Source organism: Trachinotus anak, unplaced genomic scaffold (genome assembly GCF_046630095.1).
Source record: "Trachinotus anak isolate AG129_WGS33_773 ecotype Australia unplaced genomic scaffold, CSIRO_AGI_Tana_v1 ptg000032l, whole genome shotgun sequence".
NCBI lineage: Eukaryota > Metazoa > Chordata > Actinopteri > Carangiformes > Carangidae > Trachinotus > Trachinotus anak.
The window spans coordinates 26046739-26073909 of record NW_027273883.1 but is presented as its reverse complement, the minus strand read 5'-3'; the positions used below and the strand labels follow the sequence as shown (position 1 = coordinate 26073909).

The window sequence follows — 27171 nt, the reverse complement described above, 5'->3', positions numbered from 1 at the left end:
GGTAACACGCAGACTCACTGCAGCCAGTTTGTCGAAGCGAGCGAACAACTCATTCAGCAGTTTGACCAGTTCCTGAGCACTGCAGGACGACGACAGCTGGGTGAAGCCCACGATGTCTGCAAACAGAATACTGAGAGAGAGAGAGAGGGAGAGACATCAGTACACACTAACAGCAGCCTGCAGCCACAGCTTCAGTCAGTCTGTGAGCTGTGGTTCCTCTCTCTCTCTGGACAACAGTGAACATCAAATCATGACTGGCTGCGCTCTGATTGGCTGTGCCGACACGCCGCCTGTGACCTGGTGGATGGGTGAGGAACTCACAGGCAGCACAGGAGGCAGCAGGATGTGGAGATGATGTGAGCTCTGATTTCATCTCGTCACAGCTTAACATGTGGAGACACAACAAGACAGACAGAGACAGACAGATATAGACAGATAGATACAGACAGAGAGAGACAGACAGACAGACAGAGACAGACAGAGACAGACAGAGACAGACAGATAGATACAGACAGAGAGAGACAGAGACAGACAGAGACAGACAGAGACAGACAGATATAGACAGATAGATACAGACAGAGAGAGACAGACAGACAGACAGACAGAGAGAGACAGACAGATACAGACAGAGACAGACAGAGACAGACAGAGACAGACAGAGACAGACAGATAGATACAGACAGAGAGAGACAGACAGATAGATATAGACAGATAGATACAGACAGAGAGAGACAGACAGACAGACAGACAGAGAGAGACAGACAGATACAGACAGAGAGAGACAGATAGATACAGACAGAGACAGACAGACAGGGAGGTTACCTGACGTTCTCATGTCTGTACATGTACATGGTGTTGAACTGCTGCATCTCTTTCTGACTGGGCTCCTTCTTCATGTCCTGCAGCATCTCATCAGCGATGTGCTTTGGGAGGATGGAGAGCAGCAGACGCTCCTGTGGAGGACAGAGACACAGAGACAGACACAGAGATCTGATCTGAGCAGAGGTATGATGATGATGATGATGATGATGATGATGATGATGATGATGATGATGTGACTGTTAGACTGTTCTGGTTCTCTACAGACCTTAAAGGAAGAGTTCAACCTTTGTATTTGTTAGAGGAGGGAGGTCTGAAGAGGCTCAGAGGAGAACCACTCATGGATGCAACAGTCCAGACACTGATTATTTCACATCACTGTGCAGAGAGAAGCAGGTGAGATGTTCAGATCTGATGAAGATGCCTCCCTGTGGAGGAATCACATCAACCCAGGAGGAGACCACCACACAGACTCAGGACAGGCTAGGAGGATCACACCTGCCATCTGGTGTGAGAATGCCTCAGGGTCCCCCCTCAGGAGCAGGTCCTGAGGCAGCTACAGAGGAGGCCTCTGGGGGCAGGAGCCCCTCAGGTATACATCTGATACCTGCTGCACATGACTCACTCAGAGATGCAGCAGGAAATGATGCCGCTTCCTGGTCACATGACCAGAAAACAGCTGCAGGACTAGAATACAGAAACAATTATCACCAAAGAGACACAGAGGAGCAGGACACAGGTGAGAACAGCTGTGTTTACACACACACACACACACACACACAGCGTGGCAGCTTTCAATATTCTTATCAAAACCCTGACAGAGGCAACAAACGGCTGAGCAGGTCGACTCTGTGATTACAGCTGACACTGTCTCAGGAGGCCGGTTGCCATGGTAACCAGCAGCCGCCGGATGCTCCTTGATTGGTTGACAGCCCTCGTCTCCCAGCAGCCTGTGCTTCTCCATTAGTATTCTGGGAGTTTCTTCCACTCATGGTTTTGATCAGTTCTCTCTCTATCGCTCTCTCTCTCGCTCTCTCTTTCGCTCTCTCTGGTGTAAACCATCTGGTCCATAAATAGTAGTGATGGAGAAAACCCAGATGCCACAGGGAGGTGACTGCTGACACAGTCCCAGCTCTCTTTCTCTCTCTCTCTCTCTCTCTCTCACACACACACGCACACACACGCACACACACTACTGTGAATCAGGATCATCTTCAGGACATTTAAATAAGTCTGTGTGAGGTTGCTATGGAAACGTATCCTCTACACCAGCCTCTTCCCCTCTAGCTTAGCTAGTGCTACGATCAGTGTGGCAGACTGACTCTAACAGCATGATGTTTAGCATGCTAACCACTCATCTGCTAATTAGCATTTCACACAAAGAGCAGCTGAGGTTGATGGGAACGTATCAATGTCACATGATCACCACAGTTTCCACTGGGACCATGAATGTCAGCCTCATGGCGACACTGGAGGAGTCGTCCTCTGGAAACCATCAACACACATTCTGCCTCTAGGAGTCATGAAGCAGTGTGGGATCATGGGAGTGGTTCAGGAGGTTTTGACCTGGAGCTGAATTCTCCACCGAGGTCTCCTCCTCTCCACAACAAACAGAGCAGCTGATTAGAACCAGTAAAAATACCGAATCAAACTGTTTCACATTTAAAGTCACTGATTGGTTGACGCTCTTCAGTGACACAGGACATCTCTGATTGGCTGGAGCTGAGCTGTCTAACATTTCCTCAGCTTGTTTCTCTGATAACTTCAGATCCAGACATCCGACGACTAAAGTCCTTCATCTGGTTCAAACACAGAGCTGAAAACCACCAAGGTGGAAAAAGAGGATCTGAAACATGATACTTCAAACTGGACCAAAGTCAATTTGAGCTTCTGTCAGACACACACAACACTGACACATGAGCAGAGAGGATATGACATCACTGACAGGCGACCAATGAAACAGAGCGTTACCATAATTAAAATCACAGATTTCTCTGGAAACATTTGTGATGATGTAAGAAAACAACTCAACAACATGTAGAACAGAGGTCTGGTTGATTTAATGACAGATGATGACTTTAACACTTGAACTGATGAAGTTCAGAGCAGCTGACATTAAAATCAAATCTCAGAATTTTTTTGTGAGTTTAATATTTATCATAAATCTAAAAGAAATAATGTTCATGTTTGAGAATATATGAACATGTCAAGTGTAACTGTGCCATGATTATTGTGATGAATGAAAATGAAATTTCAGCTTGTCAGTGTGTCAGCCCCCACCATCACTCATGAACCTGTGGGCTGGATGTTAACACCTGATTGGCTGAAACACTCCATTGTTTGGTCTCCAGGTCAGTATCATCAGGTGTGAAAGGTGTGACAGGTGAACTCAGCTGTGAATCCATCTTCATCTGAATAATCTGACACTGATTCATAAACTCATGAGGTCGATCTTTTACAGTCTCCCACGTGTTCATGTGATCAGCTCTTACATGAGCTCTGGTCATGTGACAGACACAAACATGGCTGACGTGGCTCTACTGAGGGTTCAGGTCTGAGGACTGATGCGTGGCTGGTTCCTGGACACAAGCTGTGGACCTGTTCACATCACTGACCTGCCTGTTTCTGTGGTTAAATACAAAGTGCAGTGATGTAACTGCTCTGGGACGTGTCCTGATCTGAGCTCTGACTCTGGTCACGTGTCTACGACCCTGACAGAGACACACATGGACAGTAGAAGGTTTGACCTCTGACCTGTTGCTGGCTCTGCTCCTCCAGGTTGAGTTTGACCTCCAGTGACTGTCTCGCCTCCAGGAAGGCCTTTCGATGCTTCCTGTCCGCCATGTAGTATGACATGACTCCCACGGTGATCGCACACACGTAGATCACAATGTTTGCCAACAGCTGGAGGAACAACACACAACAGTCAGGGCTCCATGAGAAATGAACAGTCAGAGCAGGATGGAAACTTTCCCACAAAGTTTCCTTTTAAATGTTGCACAAATTCGAACTTTATTTTCAGACAATCATTAAAAGACAATGTAATTTGACTTTGCTCCTCTGCTTTGATTGGCTGATGGAGATGAACAGCTGTGGAGCTACAGCCATGCAGACAGTATCAGACTGTAGCTGGTTCTGAAGTTCATTCAGGTCCATGAACAGCAGACAGGTTCAGGTGTTTGTTAATGTGAAGGAGAGGAAAGGATCTGTCTCTACTGTACAGGTCACCAGGGACCTGAAGACCACCGACTTCACTCTGCTCACACACACTCCTACACACTGCGTTCACACTGCACTGAGTGTGTGTTCAGTCACATGTCTGACTTCCTGTGGTGCTTTCAATGACTGAATCATTCTCCATCACAGTAGTAAATATTTATCTCTGTTCAGACACCAGAAACACTCTCTGCTCCCACGAGCTATTTATTCTTAGAAATTATACATAATTATACATAATTTCTAAGAATAAGAGGACTGTCTGTCTGTCTGTCTGTCTGTCTGTCTGTCTCTTAGACATGTTGCTGAGGAGGGGGGGGGGGGGGGGGGGGGCGCTGTACCTCCATACATTCAGTGTGTTTCTGTAACAGGTGCAGGGGCATTAATCTGGAAATACACACGTTTTCTTTTTTCTGAACTTAACCTGGATATGACTTCTTTCCCTCCTGTGTAGCAGACATGAATTCCTCTCAGTGACTGATGTAAAAGGAATCTGAAGAAAATGAGGTTAAAGCTGAGCACCAGCCTGCTGCTGCATCCTCTCTCCTGACCGTCTCATCGTGTCACTGAGTCCTGGACAACAGTGGTTCCCCCAATCCAACATCCCATCACAGCCTTTGTGCAGCTGCTGCTGGTTATCAGCTCATCTGGTGGACAGTGACAGTGTGGACAGTGACGGTGTTGACAGTGTGGACAGTGTGGACAGAGGCTATGGCGAAGGAGGAGCTAGGAGCTAGCTGTTAGCATGCTAACTTCAGTAGAAGAACAGATGTTAACCCTGGTGTTTGTCTTGTCTTTTGTAACAACACAAATAACTGAAATCCAGCCTCAGCTGTAACAGTAACAACAGTATGTTGAGTAGAGACATTTATTAAATCTCTCATTTACAAAAGTTCTCAGAGCCTTAATCCAGGACTTGGTTATAGTCATGTTGTTTTTCACATCATGTTGAGTTAGGTCTAGTCCCCCCCCCCCCCCCCCCAAAAAAAAGTTTTTCTCTCCTAAAAGGTTCTGATATTAGTCAGCAGGCTCCACATAAGTCTGAGATGTGTGACAAACAAACTAATGATGTCACAGTGATGCTGAATTGTATTTCATCATCTCTATTTTGTTGCACTACAGACACGTCTCTCTGTGTAACACAGGTGAACCAACACCTGAACCAGCCTCAGGGAGCAGGACTCACTGCAGCACTGTGTCACACACGTGTTCCTAATACACTGAGCAGGTCATATATCTTCCTCTCCAGCTCTTCACTGACTGATGAGTGATAATCCTCGATGAACTGACCTTCACAGTTCTTTGTGGGACCTGTTGGTTTCTCACTAGAACAAACTAGGTCTGACCTCACCCTGGAAAGAGCCTTGGGATAATGTAGATTGTGATTTGGTGCAATACAAATAAAAACTGAAAATTAAATTGAACAGACTCTACTGATGAGAACTAGAACTAGAACAAAAAGGAAATCTAATCTCTGAATTTAACACATCCTTAAGTAGTGAACACACACACACACACACACACACACACACACAGAGCGTGGGCTCATTCACTCCCCCTCCATCTCTTCCTGCTGGCTCAGGGATTCAAACTGGTGTCTTTTCAGTCACAAACTGCTCCCCTAAACTGATAGTTACTGTTTTAGATAAATATCTGATCTGATCTCCTTCAGCCGATTTGATGTGACACCGAGTCCAGCCTTTTCTCTGCTGTGAACACTCAGCCAAACAACAGGAACACAGTTGGAGGTTCAAACAGCTCAGAACCTGTACAACACTCTGAATGTTTAGTCCACGCAGCAGTTTCATTTGCTTATGAACACATGGTATTAGTGCAGCGAGGTGAAAGGTGAATGTGAAGCTGTGCTCAGTTATAAACAGAACCCTGTGAGTGGAACAATAAACACTGAACATGTCTGGTTTATATAAACTACAGCATCAGATCATCACCTGTTCAGACCTCTGTCTCCTCAGGCTCAAGTTGGTCTGGAGAAAATCTTGTTTAAAGGTCCATCCAGTCTAAAGAAGGATGTCCATGTATTTGTGATTATGCAGCAGGTCTAGGTTCTATATTAATACTGTGAAAGTATCAAAGCCTCAGTCCACAGAGAAATGCACACAGCCTGTATTCAGAAACTGAGCCTTAAAACCAGCCGTCAGGACATCTGGAACTTTGTGATGTCACAACAAAGCAGTCACCGCCTGTTGTATCTGTTTTCTATTTTTATTGGATTACTCAGAAAACCGTCACTGACCTGGCTGACTGACCTGTGGTTACCGGAGCTCCAGAGAGAAGCCTGAGAGAGGAGATGTAAAACTACACTGAGATGGTTTTTGGTTCTTAAAACCACAAATATATCTTCTGATGGAGATCAACACTTCAGATAAAACACTGGAGAAGTTTAAGTATGGAGCTTTAAATATTTTCAGGATGTCTCTTCCATGTCAGTCTAAATGAACCCAGTTCAGCTCCAGAAGACTTTTCTTGTTTCTGTTTTAGAAAATGGCTAAAAGTCAAAAAACTGATAAGAAGAAAAAACTGTTATGATAACATAACTACGGCTGGGTGTTGAACTTTAATGCTTTTCTGGTACCAACTGAAATGTGTCCATAGAGGAGCATAAAGAAGCACAGAGAGCTTTGAATGTCTGACTGATGCTGGATCAGTTCCTGGTGTTTACATCACATCACAAACGTCTTCACATTCATTTTTCAGCTGATGATTCCAGGGTGAAGAATAAACTGTCTGGATAAAGTCTGGTCAGTTTGGATGATGCTCAAGATCATGAGCAAAGTTTATCTGCTGATGAAGACTGCATGAGATGCTCAAAAGCTCTAGAACAAGTAAGTGGCCTTTAGTGATGCTGAGGATGCAGTTTGATTGGTGCGAGTTTGAAAGTGTCTGGAAACACCAGCTGTGTCCTCAGGATGACATCAAATACACACCTGCCCCCACCCCCCCACTCCTCAGTCCCAGTCTTACCTGTCTGCCAAGGGCCGCCCCCTGGATGTCCTCCTGCTGCTGTTGGGCGATGGTGACGCCCAGAACCAAAGTGTGGACCCCGCAGGACACGGTGGTGATGAGCACGATGGGGGTCAGCCTCAACGGCAGAGTCAGGAAGAAGGAGAAGCTGAAGAAGGCCTGCCAGCCCACCGTGTCGCTGGCCTGGTGGAAGCGAGCGTAGTTCAGACCCAGGTAGCAGAATATCTGCGCCGCTATGAGCACCCACAGGGCGTAGGGCACCACCCGTCTGGAGATGCGGTCTGGCAGCAGGCCGAAGCGGCACAGCAGGTAGAGGATAATATCTGCAGCCAGGCCCACCGAGGCCACCAACACAGACGCCAGCTTGTCGGTGGTGTAGACCACCGCACACATGATGATGATGTAGCTGTCGAAGAGGGCGGCGAACACGACCAGCACCAGCAGGGTTTCGTGTCTCTGCCGTCTGAAGTAGGTCTGGTACAGGTTCTCCAGAGACTCGGGTGCGAAGGTGAGGCGCATGAACCGCGGCAGACAGAGGCAGCATCCCGAGCTCCGCACCGTGACCTCATGCGTCCGCCCCACCGCCTGCCCCGGGTCAGAGGGCAGCGTCACAGAGCAGTCCGCCGAGTACTCCGCCGAGTACTCCGGCTCGGAGAAGGCTCGGTTCCGGGGCATGGTGGACTCAGAGCGTCCGTTTCCCGCCTCCTCCTCTTCTATCAGAACCTGTAAAGCTGTCGGTCGTCCACACTCTCAGGTGTTCTCAGGTGTGCATCACCTGCTGCTCTCTCCTCTGCTCAGTAACCACCGCCGTCCCCTGAGAGCCCACAGCTGAGGCATGAATCACAGCAGAGAGCTGACTGTCTGGACCCGCACTCTGCAGAGACGTCCTCTTACATAGCTGCGTCCGTCCTCTGCTGTCATTGACTCAGCCGCAGATCGAGCACGCCTACTCTGTCCGCGGCCACACGACGTGCACTTTTTATTTCCTCGTTGAGCTTCACAGACGTGACCGCTGCACCAGCTCCTCTCCACCCGTGTGCTCCACCTCTGAGAAGCGTGTCATCCTCACTGGATCAGCTGGGTTTATGTGTGTTTGACTTCCTGCGTCTCCGTCACTCCTCAGGGTTGGACAGCCTGTTGAATGTTGGCCTTCCATGGTCCCGCCTCACATGGCCTGAACACAGAGGACGAAATGAGGAAGAGGAAGAAATTCACCATGACTGAATCTCTCACCACACACATGCACTTGTTGAGCAAACAGCAGGTACACTTCAGTCCCTGAGTCCTGCAGCTGGCTCAGACCACATCCAGCTGTTTATCACAGCCTCTCCGTTCCTGCCTCAGCCACCACATCACCTCACCCCGGCCTACATCCAAACACCAAACTCCAGGGTTTTCCACTAAATTTTCCCTCGCATCCTTTTCACCACCTTCATCAAAACATCCGCCGAGAACTGAACAGATTGAGGGCCGAACATTAACATTTGGTGTTTTCATATTTAAGCCGAATAGAGAATTGTCTCCTAATCTTTGATAAAAACATCAGTTATGTGTTGTGGGGTTTGCTCTGAGCCGGTGAACCGAGGCGGCGGTAAACTGGCAGATTTGTCTCCGGAGTGTCTGACACCGGGGCCGGGCTCTGAGCTCAGGGCCTACCGAGCTACATGTTGCGCTCAGTCGGACTCAGTGAAAACACAGAGACGAGATCAGTGACATGGAGGATGAAACCGGTGCTTCAGCTGCTCTAACGTTAACATGTAAATCTGAGTGATTCGGGTCTGGATCTGGTTCTCGGTCCGGTCTCAGAGTCCGCTGTCTCGCGTCCTCCCAGCTGCTCTGCTGGACGCTGACATTTTGTCCCTGTTCCTCCAGCTGCTGTGGAAACCATGAAGATGATCCGGACTGATGCGGACGCTTACCTTCTGTCGGAGCCAGATTCCCTCTCCTCCGGGCGGCAACGTCGATCTCAGGCCGGGGGGAGGCAGGGGGGAGTCACCGGGCCGCCGGAAGCCTCAGTCTGGAGGAACTGATGAAGACGGTTCAGAGAAACGGATCCACAGACCCCACTCCTGTCTCTGCTGGTCCTGGGTGTTTTCCGCAGAAGACACAGCACAAGCACCGTGAAGCTGCACGCAGTGACGATAAGACTTCCGGTCACCTTCAAATTAAAACCGGTTTGACCTCACGTTTGAGCTATTTTAATTAGCCTAACATATTAATTTATATTGTTAATTAAGAGGTGCAATATTATTTGAGTTTATTGCATTATTTATCAATATTACTCAATTAAGTCTATTATATAATTATTTTATTATCAGTTGCAGCACCGCATTGTTTTACATATAATATGTATATTTTGTAGCAGTAATATTTAAGTTGCTTATTTCCAACCCTCCTTTAGTGTGCAATACTTTTGGTTCCCACCTGCCCTTGTTTACAGGGGGACAGGTGTGAATGTGACAGTCCCCTGGGAGCACATGTGCTGCTAACAGGGCAGAATCAAGTGATGGTGTTGCCTGTCCTGTTGTGTTGGTGTTGATTATAGAAGACAGTCTCCCACAGCCCAGAGAGCCTGGGTCCCGCCTGTGTCTGCAGGTGAGACTTTTCAACCTGTCTCAGGGTAACAAACAGTTAAAAAGCTAAATCATGTTACATCTGCCACATTTAGATCAACCTGTAAAGGTTTATGCAGTGAAACTGACTTTAGATGGGTTTCTACATCTCAGTATAATGACGCTCTACAGTCTGTTCATGATGTTGGAAAAATCATCTTTATATAGACAAACTGAGTAAACTCCATTTGGTGATGAAGACTTTGGGATGTGGTTGAAAGCTGTAGTTACTGGACCTTGAGTTAAGATGTATTTTGTCATCTCAACTCAGGTGTAAGAGACCACTGAGTGGACTTGATGAGCATCATTACCAGCCTTGTTCACAGTGACAAACTGTAAAACCACAGTTTCTCATAAAACGGTTGTAAAGAAGGTCTCCAACACCAGAAAAAACAGTCAACTTCAATATATTTGGGTATTTGTTTATGCACTAGCCAGCTTTCTTTTATTTTGAAGGTAAACATTGAAAAGCTTCCGCTTTTATTCTGACGTTTTCTGTCTAACTTGACTCTGCCGCCTCACCGTGTCCACATTTTCTCCTGTGTCCCCGCCCCCTGAAACCATCACCACCCCTCCCTCCACGCTCCCGGAGGTGAGGGTCACAACAAGAAGCTCAGTCTGCGGCCTGAGCGGGAAACCTGGTAACCTTAGTTACACCTTGGTCATGGGCACTGATGGAAGCTGTTCAGGGGGAGTTCACCTGTGAGCAGGTTCAACAGGTGTTTGTCTCATTTCCGTTTTCACAGGTGATGTGTCAGGTCAACCTGCAGTGAAGAGAGATGACATCTGCATGACAGGGTCTGATCCTCAGATCAGTTATCATCATCATCATCATCATCATCCTCATCATGTTATTGTTATTAATCCTGGGTACACACATGATACATTAGACTACACTTAGACAATGACTTTCTGCTTCTGCTCCACCTTCCTGGAGGTTCAGTCCATGACTTCTGAGACCACTTCAGACCTGCAGGATGTGGACACTGAGTCATGATTTTGGACAGGTCCAGGTCTGTGAGGGATGAGCAGTAGACACTTGAACTGACAGACAGCACATATCTGACTGGACATCACCACTTCCTGGTTCCTGCTCTGTGCTTGTGATGGTCCAACTGGAGACTCATGTCAGCCCTGGACTCTTCATTGAGGTCTGAGTAGGTTTCTGTGCAGGCTGACTTCTTCTCCTGTGTCTGTGTCCAGGCCTGAACCTTGTGCTGAAGCTGATGTGGCTGCACAAAGCTACAAAACACTGACAGTACATCTGTGTGTGTGTGCACGTGGAACCGGCTGACACCAGCTGCTCTCAGTGACACCTCACCGCCTGCAGGCCTGTATCGATTGTTCCACTGAGCCCTGCTGTGGAGCTCTGATGGTGGGGCTGACCGTTGGCCATCGACCACAAACATTTCATCAACATCATCTCCAACCGTCAAGGTCACACTGAAACACACTCACACTCATGATGAGCTCGTGGATTAGGAGACCAGAACATGCCACCTTCAGCCTGGGGAGTCTCACTGAATCAGCCTCTGGAGTCCACAGAGAGCCGCCAGGCCTGTGGATGCACCGTCAGTAATTCACTTACCTCTGGATTCCCCTAATGATGTGACTGTGGGAGTGGATTACCTCGGAGAGCAGCCGGCTCTATAATTAATAACCTGTGTGCTTCAGCATGAGGAGCCAGGAGACAGATTATGTGCTGGATTAAAGTCGTTTGACTTCTGACAGATCAGACAACTGGAATGTTTCTTCTGCTATTTAATTTTTTATAATAATTGTAAAAAAATGTAATAATTATTATTATTGATTTAATTAATGATGAATAATTAATAAAATAATTTATTTATACAGCACCTTTCAGGCAAACAATGCAGCTCAAAGAGCTTTACAAAAAAAACCAAAAACACAGGTTTAAAACACACACGTACAAAAGGAAACTTTGTGCATGTGCTATAAAATAGCATTAACAGCCAATGTTGTCCATGTTCATAAATTGATGAGGCAACAAAGAGACAAAAGAAGAGACAGATTTCATCAGATCAGTGTTACTGTGATGTTAGTTTGGCTGTTTCTCTGTGACGTCAGTGACATTATATGATGATGTCACAGTGATGTATCATCTTCATCACTGAACAAAAAAACCCAACTTATTTAACCAAAGTAGCATCATGTAAATGCTGCAGCCTTTACCTGTGTCGACTCTGAGTGTGAACCTGGAGAAAACTTTAATAAACAGTATTTGTACCAACAACAGTGTCTGCAGGCACCTCCTCAGCCTTTCAGTGATCTTTCACCATTAATCAATAATTCATCTCTAAAATATTTGTATAAAGCACAAACAACGACAATAACACACTGTCAAACCTCTGAAGCCCCATTTCATCACTTGCACGGTGAATATTTTATCTACATGCATCTGTAGTGACAGGGATTCATGGTTCTGCTTATGGTCCTGTTTAGATCTGGATACAAATCTCTGATGATATGTGTCAGATATGTGTCAGAGCTTTGTGATGACAAGTTTTTGGAAGTTTAGCTGCTGTAAAAGGAAATAAAGAGAAACTTTGACCAGGTTGAGATTGTTCTGGACAAATATTCAAATTTTAAATACATTTGGAATCATTATAGTAGGCGTAGATGCTTTTTTAACATCATCTCTGTAGTGATAGTTCCGCTAGTTTTATGGTTGAATGGGGGTTAACTAAATATGATTGTAAAGTTGACTTTCTGATCCAAACCAATTATATTCAATAAAACATTGTTAGAGAGTTAAACAGTAAATATTCCTGTGACGCTGAAACAACAATAATAACCCAATGACAGCCTACACACGTTTTTAAGTTTCATTTTAAAACTGTTATTATGATATGAACATTTTGCCAAATGCTTCCAGGGAAGAACTATTTTATCATGTGGCTTTTAAAACAACAACAAACAAACGACGTTTTGCGGTGACGTCAGAACGCACAGTACGGTGCCCTACGCTGCTGACGTGTAGGTAGGGAAGTGGCTGTCGGCCGAGTTTAGCCGACAGGTTTTAGCTCTTCCTCTTCATCAATACCCTTCCTCATTGACAGCTCCCTGCCAAGTCATCAGAGAGAGCACGAGGCTGCCTGACAAGCAGCAACACGACACTAACCGGTTGCACAGGTAGGAGACTTCTGCTCAATCACCGGCGGGAGCTAGCAGGCTAGCATGCTAACAGACTGTAGAGGGACCTGTGTGTATTTCAGCTAGCTAAACTTACATTCCTGTTGATAACAGGGAGCTTGTCTTTCCTGTGTAGCCCGCAGTGGTGGAGGACGAGCGGAGGAAAGAGGCGGACATCGGGAGACACTGACCAGCCGTCAGTCCCACGGTCAGTGCAGTTAACCTGGGGACACAGTGAAAACCACAGCAGCTGATCACATCACACTCATCCCCTCAGCCTGAGGCAGGCTCACAGGCTCGGTCTCCTCAGCCTGAATATTCCTTACACTCTGCTGTCAGTCACTGACCAGCAGCTCGCTGTTCACAGATGACGTTGGCAGCTGTGTGAGTATAATCGGACATACAGCTGCCAAACCGGTCACTGCGGTAGAAGTGAACCGAAGCCCAAACCGGAAATGTAACGTGACCATTCGGGCCTACCGCGGGCAGCTGGATGAGCATAGGTCTCACTAGAGACAGCCGCGGTGGTACTGCAGTGCTCATGGTGATTCATAATTAACAGTATAAATACATGTATACATCGTTAAAGTTCCCTCAACATGTTCTATGATCCAGCGTTTGATCGCATCTCACTTATGAACTGACAGAAAGATGAGACTGCTTGTTTAGTTGGCTCTTTATTTCTGTTATCGATTAGTCAGACTGGCTACGGTGGCTAGGCTAACAACAGCCAGGTTAGCTCAGGAAAGTTCCGCTGTTTGCTTCGGCTACATCGTATTTATGAACCTGTAAATAAAAAAACAAGAACAAGTCGACATTTTTGTTATGTAAAACAATTCACCACCACCATGTTTAATAAAGATAGAAGTGAGTTATAAAGCCGCTAAAAGTGGTAAATTGTTGCTATTAGTCAAAATCAGCATCATTGACTCCTTCTACAGGTCCCGTCATCATGTTTCCTGCAGCTGATTGGCTGCATTAATAATGACTGAAGCATCTAGGAAAACACCAGAGAGACTTTGCATTCATGCCTTCATGTCACTGGTGTGTTTGGTATCAATACTTCACAGGAATCCAGCACCCAGTCTGAATCCACCTTATGTGATGTCATCAACCCACCTGGACAGCTGTGTGTTTAAACTTGGCTGTTTGGGGGAGAAGCAGATGGAGGATGTCGCAGGTAAACTAACTCTGTGTCCTCCACAGGTGGCGTTAAAGACAGCAGCTTTATGAAGTGAGTGACCTGCAGAGCAGCAATGGGGAAGAGGAGGGTCCCAGATCTGTACAGAGCCCCCTTTCCTTTATACTCCATTAAAGTGGATGGTAAAACAGGGCTGGTGATCACAGCAGGAGGCGGAGGGGCCTCCAAGACCGGCATCAAGAATGCAGTGGTGAGTACTGACCATCACAACAGTACAGTGGCCCTGAGAGCTCTGCAACACACTGCAACCTGAGAGAAAACACATACACAATGATTTTAGTTGTGTAGTTTTCTCTTGTATTTACATGTCTTCTTGAGCTGCCGTGTGTTGACCTTCAGAGCCACCACAGATACAGCAGAGTAGGACATAATACCTTCACATGCTGCATGTGTATGGCAGTAGAAACACTCACTGGTGGTCATGTTGCAGTGTCAACACTAGAACATGTGTGAGTGGAGATCTGGATCCCAGATCTTGTGAGTGTGTAGACCAGGTGCAGCAGAAGAAGACTGATGACTGTGTGTTTCAGCACTTCCTGGATCTACAGCTGGTCGGAGAACACCAGTACAGTGCCACCCTCCTTCACTCTCATGACACAGACACGCGTGCCACCATGAACATGGCAGTGGGTGACGGTGTACTTGCTGCAGGGCAGGACGGGACCTGTTGTCTGATGAAGCTTCAGCACTGTGCAGAGAAAGGAGGCAAAGCTGCTGCTAAAGAAGGTGAGTCTACCTGCTCCACCTGCTGAGTGTAGTGATGATGGAGGAGCAGGTTTCAGTAGACAGTCAGATGTTTGCAGATGTTGCAGCAGGAGGGCCCCCCCCCCCCCCCCCCCCCCCCCCCCCCCCCCTTTAATTTTCAAAGCTTTGTAACAGCTTGATTCATGTACATAAACATGTGGCCTAGTTCAGCCCCCATGTGCTTCCCATGCAGTAAAGTGTGTGTGCGTGTGTGCAGGAGGGGGCAGCACCAGGAGACGAGCTGTGAAGGGAGACAGAGGGGGACAGGATGCAGCTGCAGCCTCTGGAGATAAGTCGGAGCTGAAGGACGAGACTGCTCACATCTCTGTCACTGGTTTGGCTGAAGTGCAGTCAGACCTGAACCCTCAGGACCCGCTCCAGAAGGTGGTCCGGTTCAGTCCTGACCTGAGCCTCCTGCTGACAGGAGGCACAGATGGGCACATCCGAGTGTGGGAGGTAAACACTGTCAGGTTCTGGAGGCTGTGTTAGTCTGGTTCACCTGGGAGGTGATGACTTCTGGGTATGATGTAAGGTGGACGTTGTCATGTGAACCAGGTGGAGCTGAAGATAAGATGATGACTCCATCAGAAACATGCTGTGATTCTTCATTAATATTAGAAGTAATTCACCAGGACAATGAGCAGCTTCTCACCTGTTCATTTCAGGTGGATCATTATCAGCTGCTGTCGCTCCTCCACCATGAGGTCAGAGGTCACTCAGTCTTTATAAATTCAACACTTTCCTCTGATCTGACTCCTGCAGGTTTTATTTTATTGTTACGTCAGTTTAGATTCTTGTCGATGAAACAGAGAAGACGTGATGACAGAGTCAGACAGTTTTCACAGGGAGACCACATGAGTCCACGAGATCCCAAACTGTTGATGATGATGATGGTGAAGATAAAGGTAGACACTGACTGTAGCAGCCTGGAGAGTCAGGGTCAGAATCAGTGAGGGCAGGTGTGTTGATCTCAGGTGTGAGTCAGTTCTGGAGAACACACTGTTCTGACCCAAAGGAATGATGGGAAACTTTAAAAAGACAGACGACAATCTTCACCAGTCTGATGTGTTTTGATGTTGTTGTTTACCTGAACAAAGGGGTGTGTTTGTGGTACAACGTGTGTATTCGTGATACAATGTGTGTGTGTTTGTGGTATGTGTGTGTGTTGACTGGTTGTGTTTGACTCTTCTCAGTTTCCGTCCCTGAAGAAGAAGTTTGACTTCAGAGCTCATGAGGGGGAGGTCGAGGACCTGGACCTGAGTCCAGGGAACAAGGTGAAACACTGTTGACTGTCGGCTCAGAGTGATGACAGGTGCGGTGTATTGATTGATTGGTAGTGATCAGTACGTTGATCAGTATGTTGTGTTGCGATGCAGCACCTGGTGACTGTTGGGCGGGACTTTGCGTGCAGTGTGTGGAGCGGGAACCAGCTGGCTATGGCTCTGAGGTGGAACCAGACTGTGCCTCAGATGGATGAGAAGACGTATCGATACATGGCCTGCAGGTCTCTTCTTCTTCTGTGAAACACCTCATCATGTGTGTGGGTCACGTGACAGTCACTGGACATGGTGGTGTTTTGATGTGTTTCAGGTTTGGAAAGGTGGAGGACCAGAAAGACGCCCTGAGGCTTTACACAGTCCAGATCCCCCACAAAAGAGAGAGAAGACCTCCTCCGTGCTACCTCACCAAGTGGGACGGCAAGAGCTTCCTGCCCATGCTGACGGCGCCCTGCGGCACTGAGGTCATCTCCAGCCTGGCCGTCAGGTGACTGACGGGTTCAGACTCTGATTCAAGAACACATAATTATGTTTTTTTTTTTTTTTAATATTATGAATTTTTAAAGGTCTGTAGACGATCATCAGCCACAATCCCTCCCGTCCTCAGTTTGTGAGATTTTATGACGCTTGGCAAGAGTGTCACTAAACACACAAGAGACACGACTGAATAAAGTTTCCCTGAGGACACGAGAGCCAACAAAAGCAAACTAACCACAACCATTGGCCCACGCTGACAGTTAGCCAGCTAGCAATAGCAACATTTGCTGAGCACATTCATAACACTGGTAACAGCAGTTAGCTAACGTTATCATGCTGCTGTAGCCTCAATGAAAACAGACATTAACATTATGTAGCATCAAGTCACTGACACATGGAGGAGAAGAAAAGCAGTTCTCAGTCCGGCTGGAGCCTTTAGCAGCTCGGAGGGTTCTCCATCTCAGTAAAGACACACCAGGACTCAGGCTTAGACTCTTTATCTGTCTCTTTGTCTGTCTCTGTCTCTCTGTCTGTCTCTGTCTCTCTGTCTCTCTGTCTGTTCTCTCTGTTAATCTGTGTTTGACAGTGACTCTGGGACGTTCCTCGGCCTGGGGACTGTAACAGGATCTGTAGCGATCTACATCGCCTTCTCCCTGCAGGTAAACACACTGAACACACACACACGAGTGTGCAGGCAGCCTCTGTGTGGTGGTAACCTGCTGCTCTGTGTGTAGAGGCTGTATTACGTCAAGGAGTCTCATGGCATTGTGGTCACAGACCTGGCCTTCCTGCCCGACTCTCTGAGAGGCAGAGACATCAGAGGGAACAATGAGACAGCCATGTTGAGTGTAGCTGTGGACAGCCGCTGTCAGGTCCACACCGTCCCCAACCGAAGTAAGTCCTGCATCATCATCATCATCATCATCATCATCATCACCATCATCACCATCACCACCACCACCCAGTGAACACACTGAGTCAGACCCCCTCACCTTGTCTTGTGTCCTCCAGGGTCCTTCCCGATCTGGCTGGTGCTGTTCTGCTGTGGCCTCATCGTGGTGGCGGTGGTCCTCCTCCTGCAGAACCTCTTCCCAGGATTCATTTGAATCCAGCTCCATGGAGCTTGGACTCTCCTTCACGTGGCTGACTCTGTCAGAGTCAGCAGTCCTCAGTCCAACATCCAAACATCCAGCACAGACCTACGACTCCCAGCGGAGCCTGGAGGATCCTCAGCTGCCGCTGACTTTGGGTTGTTGTGCACTCAGGGTTGTTTCTGTCTCAGACCTGTGAACCCAGTGGACTCAGACCAGCACAGACTGGGGTTTTACTATCAGTTATTCTTAATCTTTTCCGGCCTCATGTTGGAGAGTTGAAGGACTTGTGAATGTTTAAAGGGTTTGATCTTTTATTGACATATTTAAGAAGAGTATAAAAATATAAATGATTGGCACATGAAGTGTCTGATTCAGTTTCTCCTTCGCACACTTTGAATCACTTCCTGCTTTTATGTGTTTTTCCTTTTCATCCACTAGTGGGCAGCAAAGATCCGATCAGAGACCTGTGTCCTGACGAGAACACAAAACAGGTACAGATACAGGTGTTGTGTTCAGGGTCAGATACAGATACAGGTGTGTTCAGGGTCAGATACAGGTGTTGTGTTCAGGGTCATTCAGTGACACATTTCTACACAAAGCTCAACATCCTCCAAAACTAAAATCATTTCATATTTATACAAAAATAAAGGTGTGGGAAGAGTTGCTGTGAGCAGACGAGAAGCAGGGAGTCAGGAAACATCTGTGAACATCTTTGAACCTGATGACAGCTGGGTGGTCTCTGATGTGAAGACGTGTTTAGTTTCAGATAAACTCTCTGGCTGCTCAAAACTGTGAATGAGTTTTTAAGATGTTGTTGAAACGAACCTGGTGAAATGATACAGAAATAAAACATGAAGCAGAAACACAGATGAAAACAACACTGGGTCTGTTTCCTGATCTCTGAGGTCCTCCACCTTCATGTTCTCTCCTGCCGTCTTCATCAGGTCATGACACCTGCTGTGAGGTTCTGCTGGTGCTGAGAGAAGCTCAGTGTATGTGAGTGGTTGTTTTCCTCATGATGGTCTCAGCTCAGTTTACTGTTGGTTTAGTTTATTATGGGCCCCTGAGGGGACAAGGACAACTGAAGGACCTGGACTCATCATGACTCTGATCAGAACCAGCTGTACTGTATTTCTGCAGGATGTGTGACTGTGACACAAACACATGAACGCAGCCTGGTGATCACACTTGTTGTCCAGCAGGTGGCGTCATGTGTCTGTGAGAGTGTGATGAGCTTCCTGTGTGAATGTAACCTACGTTTAGATCAGTCACAGCTGATCCATCTCAAATACTGACTGTTGTCACACATGGAAACCATGGCAACACAAAGGTCCTGTTAGATAGTGGTCACCATGACGACTGGCTGTAGACAAAGTTCTAGACTCTTTGAAATGAAATGTGTGAAATCCTGAGTTCAGACTGGACCAACCAGTGAGAGGAAGATGAACCAAAGACCGGGGACGTTGTTTTTAAAGTCTCTGGATTTATCATAATCTGAAGCCTGGGGGTGAGAGGTCAAAGGGGGACAGGACGTCTGTGACTGGTTTTGACACTGATCTGTCCCTGAGACTTGTGTCTTCAGTCACAGTGGAGGATTCGGTGGTCTTCAGTTCACGGAAAATAGAAAAGACGCATGTGTCCGATGTGAGGACACAGAGAGACACAGAGCTGCTGTCAGAGGGTGGAGCTTGTTTCCTCTGTAAATGTCTCTGCTCTCAGATAAAAACATGTCCTGGAGTCAGAAACATATAAAACACAAACAGCTTTAAAGGCAGCTCAGCTCAGTGAGCGTCCAGATAATGGGAACCAGACACCGGGCAGACGTTCTGTCAGCTGCTCAGTCTGCAACACAGGAAACACTGAGGAGCACGTCATGACACTGAAGGTGTTTCTCCACCTGTGACAGGACCTCAAACACTTACACTCAGTGATCCATCAGCGTACACATGGCCTCAGGCTGAGAGAGAACATGGTTGTGATGTAGGGTCTCACATCACAGTGCGTTTCTCCTGCCTCAGAGACTACCCTTCATCAGAGTCAGCTCTCTGCTGCCCTGTTTCACAGTCATGTCTTTGTTGCAGCAGTTTGTGTCAGTGATAATACCCAGCGTCCTGTCGTCATGGTGATATATGACACTGGTCGTCATCTGTAGTGCTCAGGAGCTGATGTGATAATTAGCAGGCTACTAGCTTAACCCAGTACTGTGCTCATGTAGTTTATAGGTGACAGTTATTATTGTTATACAGCAGTGGGCTGGGTTGACTGTGTTGCTCATGTTGTTATGTTGCTAAGACTAGCGAAGGAGTCATTGAACTCAATGAAACATAGTGAAGTAAACGAGGCAGTGTAGCCCAGCCATGTGACCTTCTACCTGTGGACTTCAGCACCATATTAGTACTCATTCATGTTCATGCCCTGACCCCTTGTGGTTTTTAGGTAGCACTACGTGTCTTTGATGTAACTTGATATCCTGTTAGATTCTAATGTAATGACACTGAAGTAATTATCACGATTATTTCTTGTTACAGATCATAAACCACACATCCAGTGTACCTGTCAGATAACAGCTCCTCTTTAACCGGCCTTTTTTAACAGACGGAAAAGCTTCAAGAATTAGGACTGAAGAATTTACTGACAGATTTGATGTTGATGATAAAACCTGAAAACGTCTTGAGCTGGTGTTAAACACAGACCTGATTTCAGTCATCAAATAGAAACACATTCAAACAACCAGAGACTCAGGATCAGGGGACAGGAAGTGATGAAATAACTAATCCTCAGGTTTTAGGACTCAGTCCTGCAGAAGTCTATAGTTCAACATTTAGGAGATGATGTTAATTTATTTTATTTTATCATAAATTACTTGAGAAGTTTGATACTGCTCTGTGCGTGTGTGTGCGTGTGTGTGTTCATGTGTGTGTTCAGTACAGAGCTGGAGTCAGGAGGTGGTTTGCCTAGCTTACCATGAAGACTGGAAGCAGCAGCTGGCCTGGCTCTGTCCAGAGTCTACAGTCCTCAACAGGTGCTGGGTCCAGAATGGAAAAGGATGATCCTCCTTTAGACTTTAACATGTTAAAGTGGTAATTGTTGTGGTTCTGAGAGAAAGGTCAAAGGTCACTGGAAACATGTTGATGTGTTTCCACTGAGGACTGTGATCTGTGTGATCTGTTTGGTGTTTTCACTGGGTGGTTCATCTGATGATCGACACCACCTCATACAGTTCAATGTTCCTTTGTCAGGTGTGAAGCTCCTCTCCCACAGCTCCGCCTCCACAGCTCCGCCTCCTGATGACAAGAGAGAAGAAGAAGGTCTAAACATGCTGAAGTAATCATCTCTAATGTGTTCCATCTCATGGTGCCATTCCCTAGCAACAGAGTGTGAAGGAGCCACGGTGATGATGTCATTATTGTATTTCAGATGTATCTACTGAAATTAGCATGCTAACAGCTAGCTCTGGCCCATCCCCTCTTGTGACACTCGATGCTGTGAGTCAGTGTAGCGTTTCATCTGCCCTCAGTCCTACAGAAGAGGACGAAGAACAACTTCCTCCAGAGCTTCAAGTTACAGATGCAGCTCTCGACGAGTCTCGTGGCTCTTGGTGAGTAAAGAGATGTGGTTTGATGCTGAGCTCAAAACTTTTCATAAATACAATACAATAATTCCCATTTTATAAATTAGTTTTTTGAACGCAGGTAAACCCACTAATAAAAACTGATTGACCCCTTTTCCACTGTTGCATTGGTCTGTCTGTTCGGACTGAGGACACACAGGCAGTTACAGAGACACACAGAGACAGTGGAGAGACAGTGAGCTGTCAGCTGCTGTGCTAACTGATAAAACAAATCCATGGCGTCTCTCATCCTCAGGTTGTTGCTCCTGTAAAAGAGGTGGAGCCTCAATGTGAGACGCTTCAATCTGTGATTGTGTTTTTTTTAAATTTATATCGAGACTGCAGCTCACTCTCTTATCTGTTGTACTTGTTATAGGGTGGGGCGTGGTGGGTTACAATGAATTCTGGGTAAATTAAGAGTTTTTTCAAAATAAAAACCTTCCTTGGCCAGCCAAGGAACAACATCCAGCCACTGAGCTCCGTTTAGCCTCAGCAGAAATGTTTGTCTTTTAGAAGAACTCAACAGTTACAATAAAAACTCTTAAACAATGTCAGTGAACCACAGTCTTGAGCCATGTTTCCTGTTTTTTGTTGTGGGGTGTCACTGATTGTTACCATGGTCTATGGCCTGAGTTAGTGTGGGGGTAAGGTGTCTGATGTTTTTAGTTTGAAATGAATCAGTCTTTATTTTTGTCTGACTAACATCAGACTGATCTGTGAGTAAATAAAGACAACACACAGACCAGTGTGAATCATGTCTGTGAGACTGGCCCCTGGGGTTTGGGGACAGGGTCTGGTCCAGCACGCCACAACCTCAACAGCCCATGAAGGCGCCGTGGTTCGTGCATTTTTAAACCTTTGAATCAGAGGGCAAGCAGCCACATGTATGTTTGTGAATGTCATCAGTCACGTGACTTTTTGAATGAATCAAAAGCTTGACACAAAGCTTCTCTGAAAGTAGGTTCAGTTTTATGGCACACACCTGGAGGATCTGTGTGACAGGAGCATCACTGCTGTCTTTGAGGGACACTGTTCACCTGACCGGAGACACTGTGGTCTGTCCAGATCTGGTTCCTCATCGTCATAAATAAAAGCCCCTCAGTCCTCTCATCTTATGTCTCAGACAGTTTTTGTGAAAACAGAGGAAACAGACGCTCCTCCTGGTTCAGAGTCTCCGTCAGCCTCTGTGACCCAGAACTGCAGACCCTGACCTGGGACACAGTCAGAAACCGGGTCTGTGTGTGTGTGAGACCACGCTGGTGGTTTGTGGCTGAGCTGCTGTTATCCTCAGAACGAACTGAGCCAGAAGTCAGGCTGAGTAAGACGGGAGTTCCAGAGAAAACACACACACACACCACAAGCCTGAGTGGGGCCTCCACACACTGACGTCAGTCCTGGGGCCTGCTGTGAGTGGGAAAGATGTCACAGTGCTAAAAATGGATGCGGACTACACATGTTAGTGATCCAGGGTCCAGACCACACAAACAGAAGGGGGTGCTGCCTCTGTGTCAGAGAACAGCTCTGAGGTTCAGGGTCACAGAGATGGTCGCAGTCTGATGAAGGAGCCTGTTTACACTTCACCTTCATTCAAACTAATGAGATGGACAAAATATTAGGAACACCTCTCAGCATAAAACAATACAGTTCAACACAAAGTGAACATTATTGGTTAATTAAAGCCTGTTGGATCAATCTGAACCCAGAGTACCTAATAAACTGACCAATGACAGAGCTGTTCAGCCTCTGACATCACTCAGCATCACTGGTGTGTCTTTACTGAGATGGAGAACCCTCCGAGCTGCTAAAGGCTCCAGCCGGACTGAGAACTGGTTTTCTTCTCCTCCATGTGTCAGTGACTTGATGCTACATAATGTTAATGTCTGTTATCATTAGTGACGCTAGAGTAGCATGATAACGTTAGCTAACTGCTGTTACTGAATGTGCTCAGTAAATATTGCTATTGCTAGCTGGCTAACTGCAATGTTAGCATAGGCTAAGGTTGTGTCTAGATTGTTTTTTGTTTGCTCTTGTGTCCACAGGGTAATGTATGTCATATATATAACCTGTATGTGAGCTGGGTAATGCTAACTGGAAAGCTAATGGTGGTGCACATGTGGTCAGTGGCAGGATTATATTTCATAGTACACACTGCTTGTTAGCTACCTTTACGTCTCCCACTATGGCTGCCACTCGTCCCGTACAGTAGCCGACAGGATCGTCCTGTATTTGAAGGTAAAATAATTTGTCCCGTATCCTGTGCCGTGAATAGTCAAAAGTCAAATAAATCTGAACTAGTTATAGTCCACAGTGGACTGGAGAAGTTTATCACTGAGCAGTTAACTGATGAGCTCTGTGTGCTGAGAAAGTAAATGTACATTACACATTACATTACAGTGAGGTGCACCGATGGCTCACCTGGTAGAGGGCAGGTCATAAACCCTTATTTTTAACCACAGAGGTCTGGATTCGAGTGCAACCTGAGGCCCTCTGATGCATGTCATCTGCTTTCCTCTCTAGTACTACTGTAAAGCTGTAGTACACTGTATTTGTTGTTACCCTTGATATTTTTGGGTTATAAACGAATGAGTGTGTATCTGCATTTTCAAATCTCAAAAAACTTTTACAAAAGTTGACATTAATCAATAGATTCCCTCATTTATGTGAATACACATACAAAATGATTTTTTTTAAAAAGTACACACAGTGCTACAGGGTGTGGTGCAGGGGCTTGGTCACATGGTCCAACAGCAGGGACACAGACTGGACAGAGAGTCAGACTTTAAACTGGTAACAGGTGTGAACACTGAACCTGAGCCTGTGGATAAAGGCTGACGGTAGAAGACAGAGACTGGATGTTCAGTCTGACGCAGTGTAACATACACACTCATCCTCTACAGTCTGCCCTCTGACCTCTGACCTTGTGTGTGAAAAACACATTACTTGGCTGTAAACTGTGTTTCCAGGGAGAGTGTGTGCACACTGGATGATGATTGTGTTGTTCATCTACGTGCACATCTCACCCACAGAGTCTGACCTCTGGTTGTCTGGACTCCTCCACAGTCCAGGTCTCTGACTCTGTGGTGTCTGACGTCTCAGTGAAGGTCACGGCTGTTTATTTCAGTTTGATTCTGCAGACTGCCCCCCTCACCCCCCTATGGTCTACGTGTCACTGTGGCTGCTCTGTGTGTTCATGGGACTAAATTACATGTGATGGGGATCTTACCACTCACACACCCTGCTGCCTCTCTGGGTAATATAAGCTGCTCTTAAGACAAACATGGAAAAGTAAACAAGGTCATATTAGAAGGAGGATTTTGGTTTCTGACAAAAGAGGAACGAGACAAAGAAAATGACAGGGTGAGTGGAACAACCTCGTCCCACTGACTCCTCCCTGCTCTGTGGTGAGGGGAGTTCACCTCACCACAGAGCAGGGACCAGAGGCTGGATCACCAACACCACAGGGACCACAGGCCAACATGTCTGAACATGTGTGACCTCAGCAGTGGTTATTTCAGGTGTCTCCCACAGACCCTGAAGGACACATATTGATGACGGTGGTGTGGTTTCACTGCTGTGTGTCAGACCACTCACACTGTGTTAGTACACTTGTGAGGACCTACAGACACTCTTCACATGACAGACTTGTTTTAAAACAATGAAGTGGTTTTTCTGGTGTGTCAGTCCTGATCATTCTGGACCAGGACTTGTCCTGATGTGCTCTCAGTGACGGGGACAGTGTTCCGTGTAACAGCAGTTCAGTTCATACTGTATGTCCACATTAAACTGAGATGTTTCTGTAAACACAGATGTTCATACACACTCTGCAGACTGGATTAACATCTTCATGTCGTCCTGCTGCTCAGGCTCCTGTGGTGGACTCTGTCTGATGCATTCAGGGCCGACACCAACAATGATGTTTGGTACATCCCCTCTTAAAGTTATAATCTATAACTTTTCCACATTCAAATGTCTAAAAATGACCAAACCTGTGTTATATGTGTTTTTGATCTGTGTTCTTACATCATCAAATGTTTCCATCGATTCTCAAACCAATCTCAAATAGTGATTTGAATCATAGTAAAGCTCCATTTCACTTGGTCGCCTGTCAATGATGTCATATCCTCTATGCTCATGCATCAGCGTTGTGGTTCTCCTGAATGTTTTTCCAATAAAGATAAAAAAAAAAAAAAAGTGTTGCAGACGCTCAAAATTGACTCTCCTGTTTTAAGTCACATTTTAAGAGTTTTACACCTTGGCCATTTTCAACTGTGTATTTTAACCAGATGAAGGATTTTAATCATCAGATGTCTCAGAGAAAACAGGCAAATGGCAACTCAGGTCCCATCACTCATGATGTCCATGCATCAACTCTGAAATGTCCTTCTGTCCACAGAAGAGAGTTGATGAATCACTGATTTCTAAAGGGAAACTGTTTTGTTTCTTTTAACCCCCTGGTGCGTTTGTGTGGAGAGGAGGAACCTCTGCTGATCGACTGCTGGTAAAAACCAGCGAAGAGTGACAGAGAGAAGAGGAATGACCTGCAGTACATAGTCCTGGCCAGGACTTGCCTGCTTGGCGGATTAGTGGCTACATGGTGAACCTGTAAAAACATCCTGAATGTCTGGTTCATAAGTTACCAATGAAACAAAGGTAAGGAGTGTCAGTTTGCAGCCATTCCAAGACATCGTGTCCTCTGAGAAGCGTCAAGAAATCACTGATTCTTAGAGTGACACTGCTTTATTCTTTTTTTTACTGGTTTTAATCCAATGGTCCCTTTGTTACAGAGAGGAGAACACCTCTGTGGATAATTTAGCTGCAAGTAAAAACGTCCTGAACGTCTGGTTCATGGATTGGCAGTTAGTTTGTTAGATTATCAGTCTAAGATCCCAACCCTTTCCTGATGTCCTGTGTCAGCTGTACAGCATCAGTGAATCACTGACTTTAAATGTGAAACTGCTTTCAGTGCTTTTAATGGTTCTAATCAGCTGGTCTGTTTGTTGTGGAGAGGAGGAGACCTCTGTAGATAATTCAGCTCCAGGTAAAAACCTCCTGAACCACTGACACTTTAGAAATCCAAACCAGGAGGAGACAACAACTCCCATCATTCCACACTATATCATGATGTCACCCAATGCTGTCTTTTATTGTTTTGACTGAGAGACCCCTGGAGGCAGACTGTGCGTTTAAGATAAACATTTTATACATTGATGGAGATGATAAGGAAAAGACTCTGTGTTAAAAAGTATTCAGATGTTTATTTCTCAAACACGTCAGTAGCACACAAACAGAGGATTAACATGTTGAGAATGAGCTGGTCATCGTCTGGAATAATGTCAGTTTCGACATTAATGACAACATGTTTTTAACAGAGCTTTATTTTCCTAATGGTCAGTCTTCATCCACACACCTGTTCCCCCTGCAGTCACCTGAGCATCTAATCAGCCTTCCACTCCATCAGGTTGTCATGTGATTCTGTTGTGTGCTTCATGTGTTGTTTCCTGTTTCTATCCATGTTTTCATATTTTACCTGTTTATTGGACTGTGGCTTCCTGCCTGCTTCTTCCAGGACAGGTCTCTGTGACCTCTGCCTCTCTCACCTTGCTATAAACCTCTGTATCTGAAACACTGTGAATAAAGTCACTGTGCTGCAGTAGCTTTACCTACCCTAAGTTCCTGTTCCCCTGCTAACTACACCTTGATGATGCGTTCGCTGTCCTGCCCTGAGTCCTTCATTGCTGTAATCACACACTGCAGTTATCAACACTGATGTTGTCAGACGTCTACACAGTCACATCATCGTGAATTAACCAGTGACTCAACGGTGCAGGAGTTAGTTTGTGTGGTTATCATGTTATGTTAGCATGGATCAAATTATTTTCATTATGACACCAGAAACAGAAGAGCAGGTAAACACTGACCGAGACGTAGATTTAGCTGTTTACTGTGATTTAGCTAAGCAGCTAACAAGCTAGCTAACAACAATGCT

The 27171-nt window shown here is 46.2% G+C and overlaps 2 protein-coding genes across 7 annotated transcripts in view; one reads left to right on the top strand and one right to left on the bottom strand.

Annotated features, from left to right (window-relative positions):
* The window catches only part of adcy3a (adenylate cyclase 3a), a 29291-nt gene extending 20178 nt beyond the window's left edge, over positions 1-9113 (bottom strand). For all 3 annotated transcript variants that reach the window (XM_071468485.1, XM_071468488.1, XM_071468487.1), the window contains exons 1-5: positions 8937-9113; positions 7018-8191; positions 3574-3723; positions 823-953; positions 19-130 (exon numbers count right to left, since the gene is read on the bottom strand). In XM_071468485.1, the coding sequence (XP_071324586.1) occupies positions 19-130; positions 823-953; positions 3574-3723; positions 7018-7692 (1068 nt within the window). In that variant the 5' untranslated portion in view covers positions 7693-8191; positions 8937-9113. The remainder of the gene's footprint in view (positions 1-18; positions 131-822; positions 954-3573; positions 3724-7017; positions 8192-8936) is intronic.
* A 3488-nt stretch (positions 9114-12601) lies between these two features.
* Positions 12602-17937, top strand: preb (prolactin regulatory element binding). 4 transcript variants are annotated; one of them, XM_071468491.1, is made up of 11 exons: positions 12602-12782; positions 12926-12990; positions 13989-14173; positions 14514-14709; positions 14945-15183; positions 15921-16001; positions 16104-16231; positions 16318-16491; positions 17068-17140; positions 17216-17375; positions 17493-17937. In XM_071468491.1, exons 3-11 carry the CDS (start codon positions 14039-14041, stop codon positions 17585-17587), a joined length of 1281 nt encoding a protein of 426 aa, XP_071324592.1. In that variant the 5' UTR covers positions 12602-12782; positions 12926-12990; positions 13989-14038; the 3' UTR covers positions 17588-17937. The 4 variants fall into 4 exon arrangements, with proteins under 4 accessions (XP_071324592.1, XP_071324590.1, XP_071324591.1 ...); XM_071468489.1 differs by having other exon boundaries at positions 12919-12990; XM_071468490.1 differs by having other exon boundaries at positions 12897-12990.
* The last annotated feature ends 9234 nt before the right edge of the window (positions 17938-27171 follow it).

Excerpts from the sequence above, each read along its gene's own strand:
- preb (XM_071468491.1), top strand. The coding sequence starts at position 14,039 with ATGGGGAAGAGGAGGGTCCCAGATCTGTACAGAGCCCCCTTTCCTTTA. Across the intron at positions 14,174-14,513 it reads CCGGCATCAAGAATGCAGTG|CACTTCCTGGATCTACAGCT; the intron begins GTGAGTACTGAC and ends TGTGTGTTTCAG. Across the intron at positions 16,002-16,103 it reads ACCTGAGTCCAGGGAACAAG|CACCTGGTGACTGTTGGGCG; the intron begins GTGAAACACTGT and ends GTTGCGATGCAG.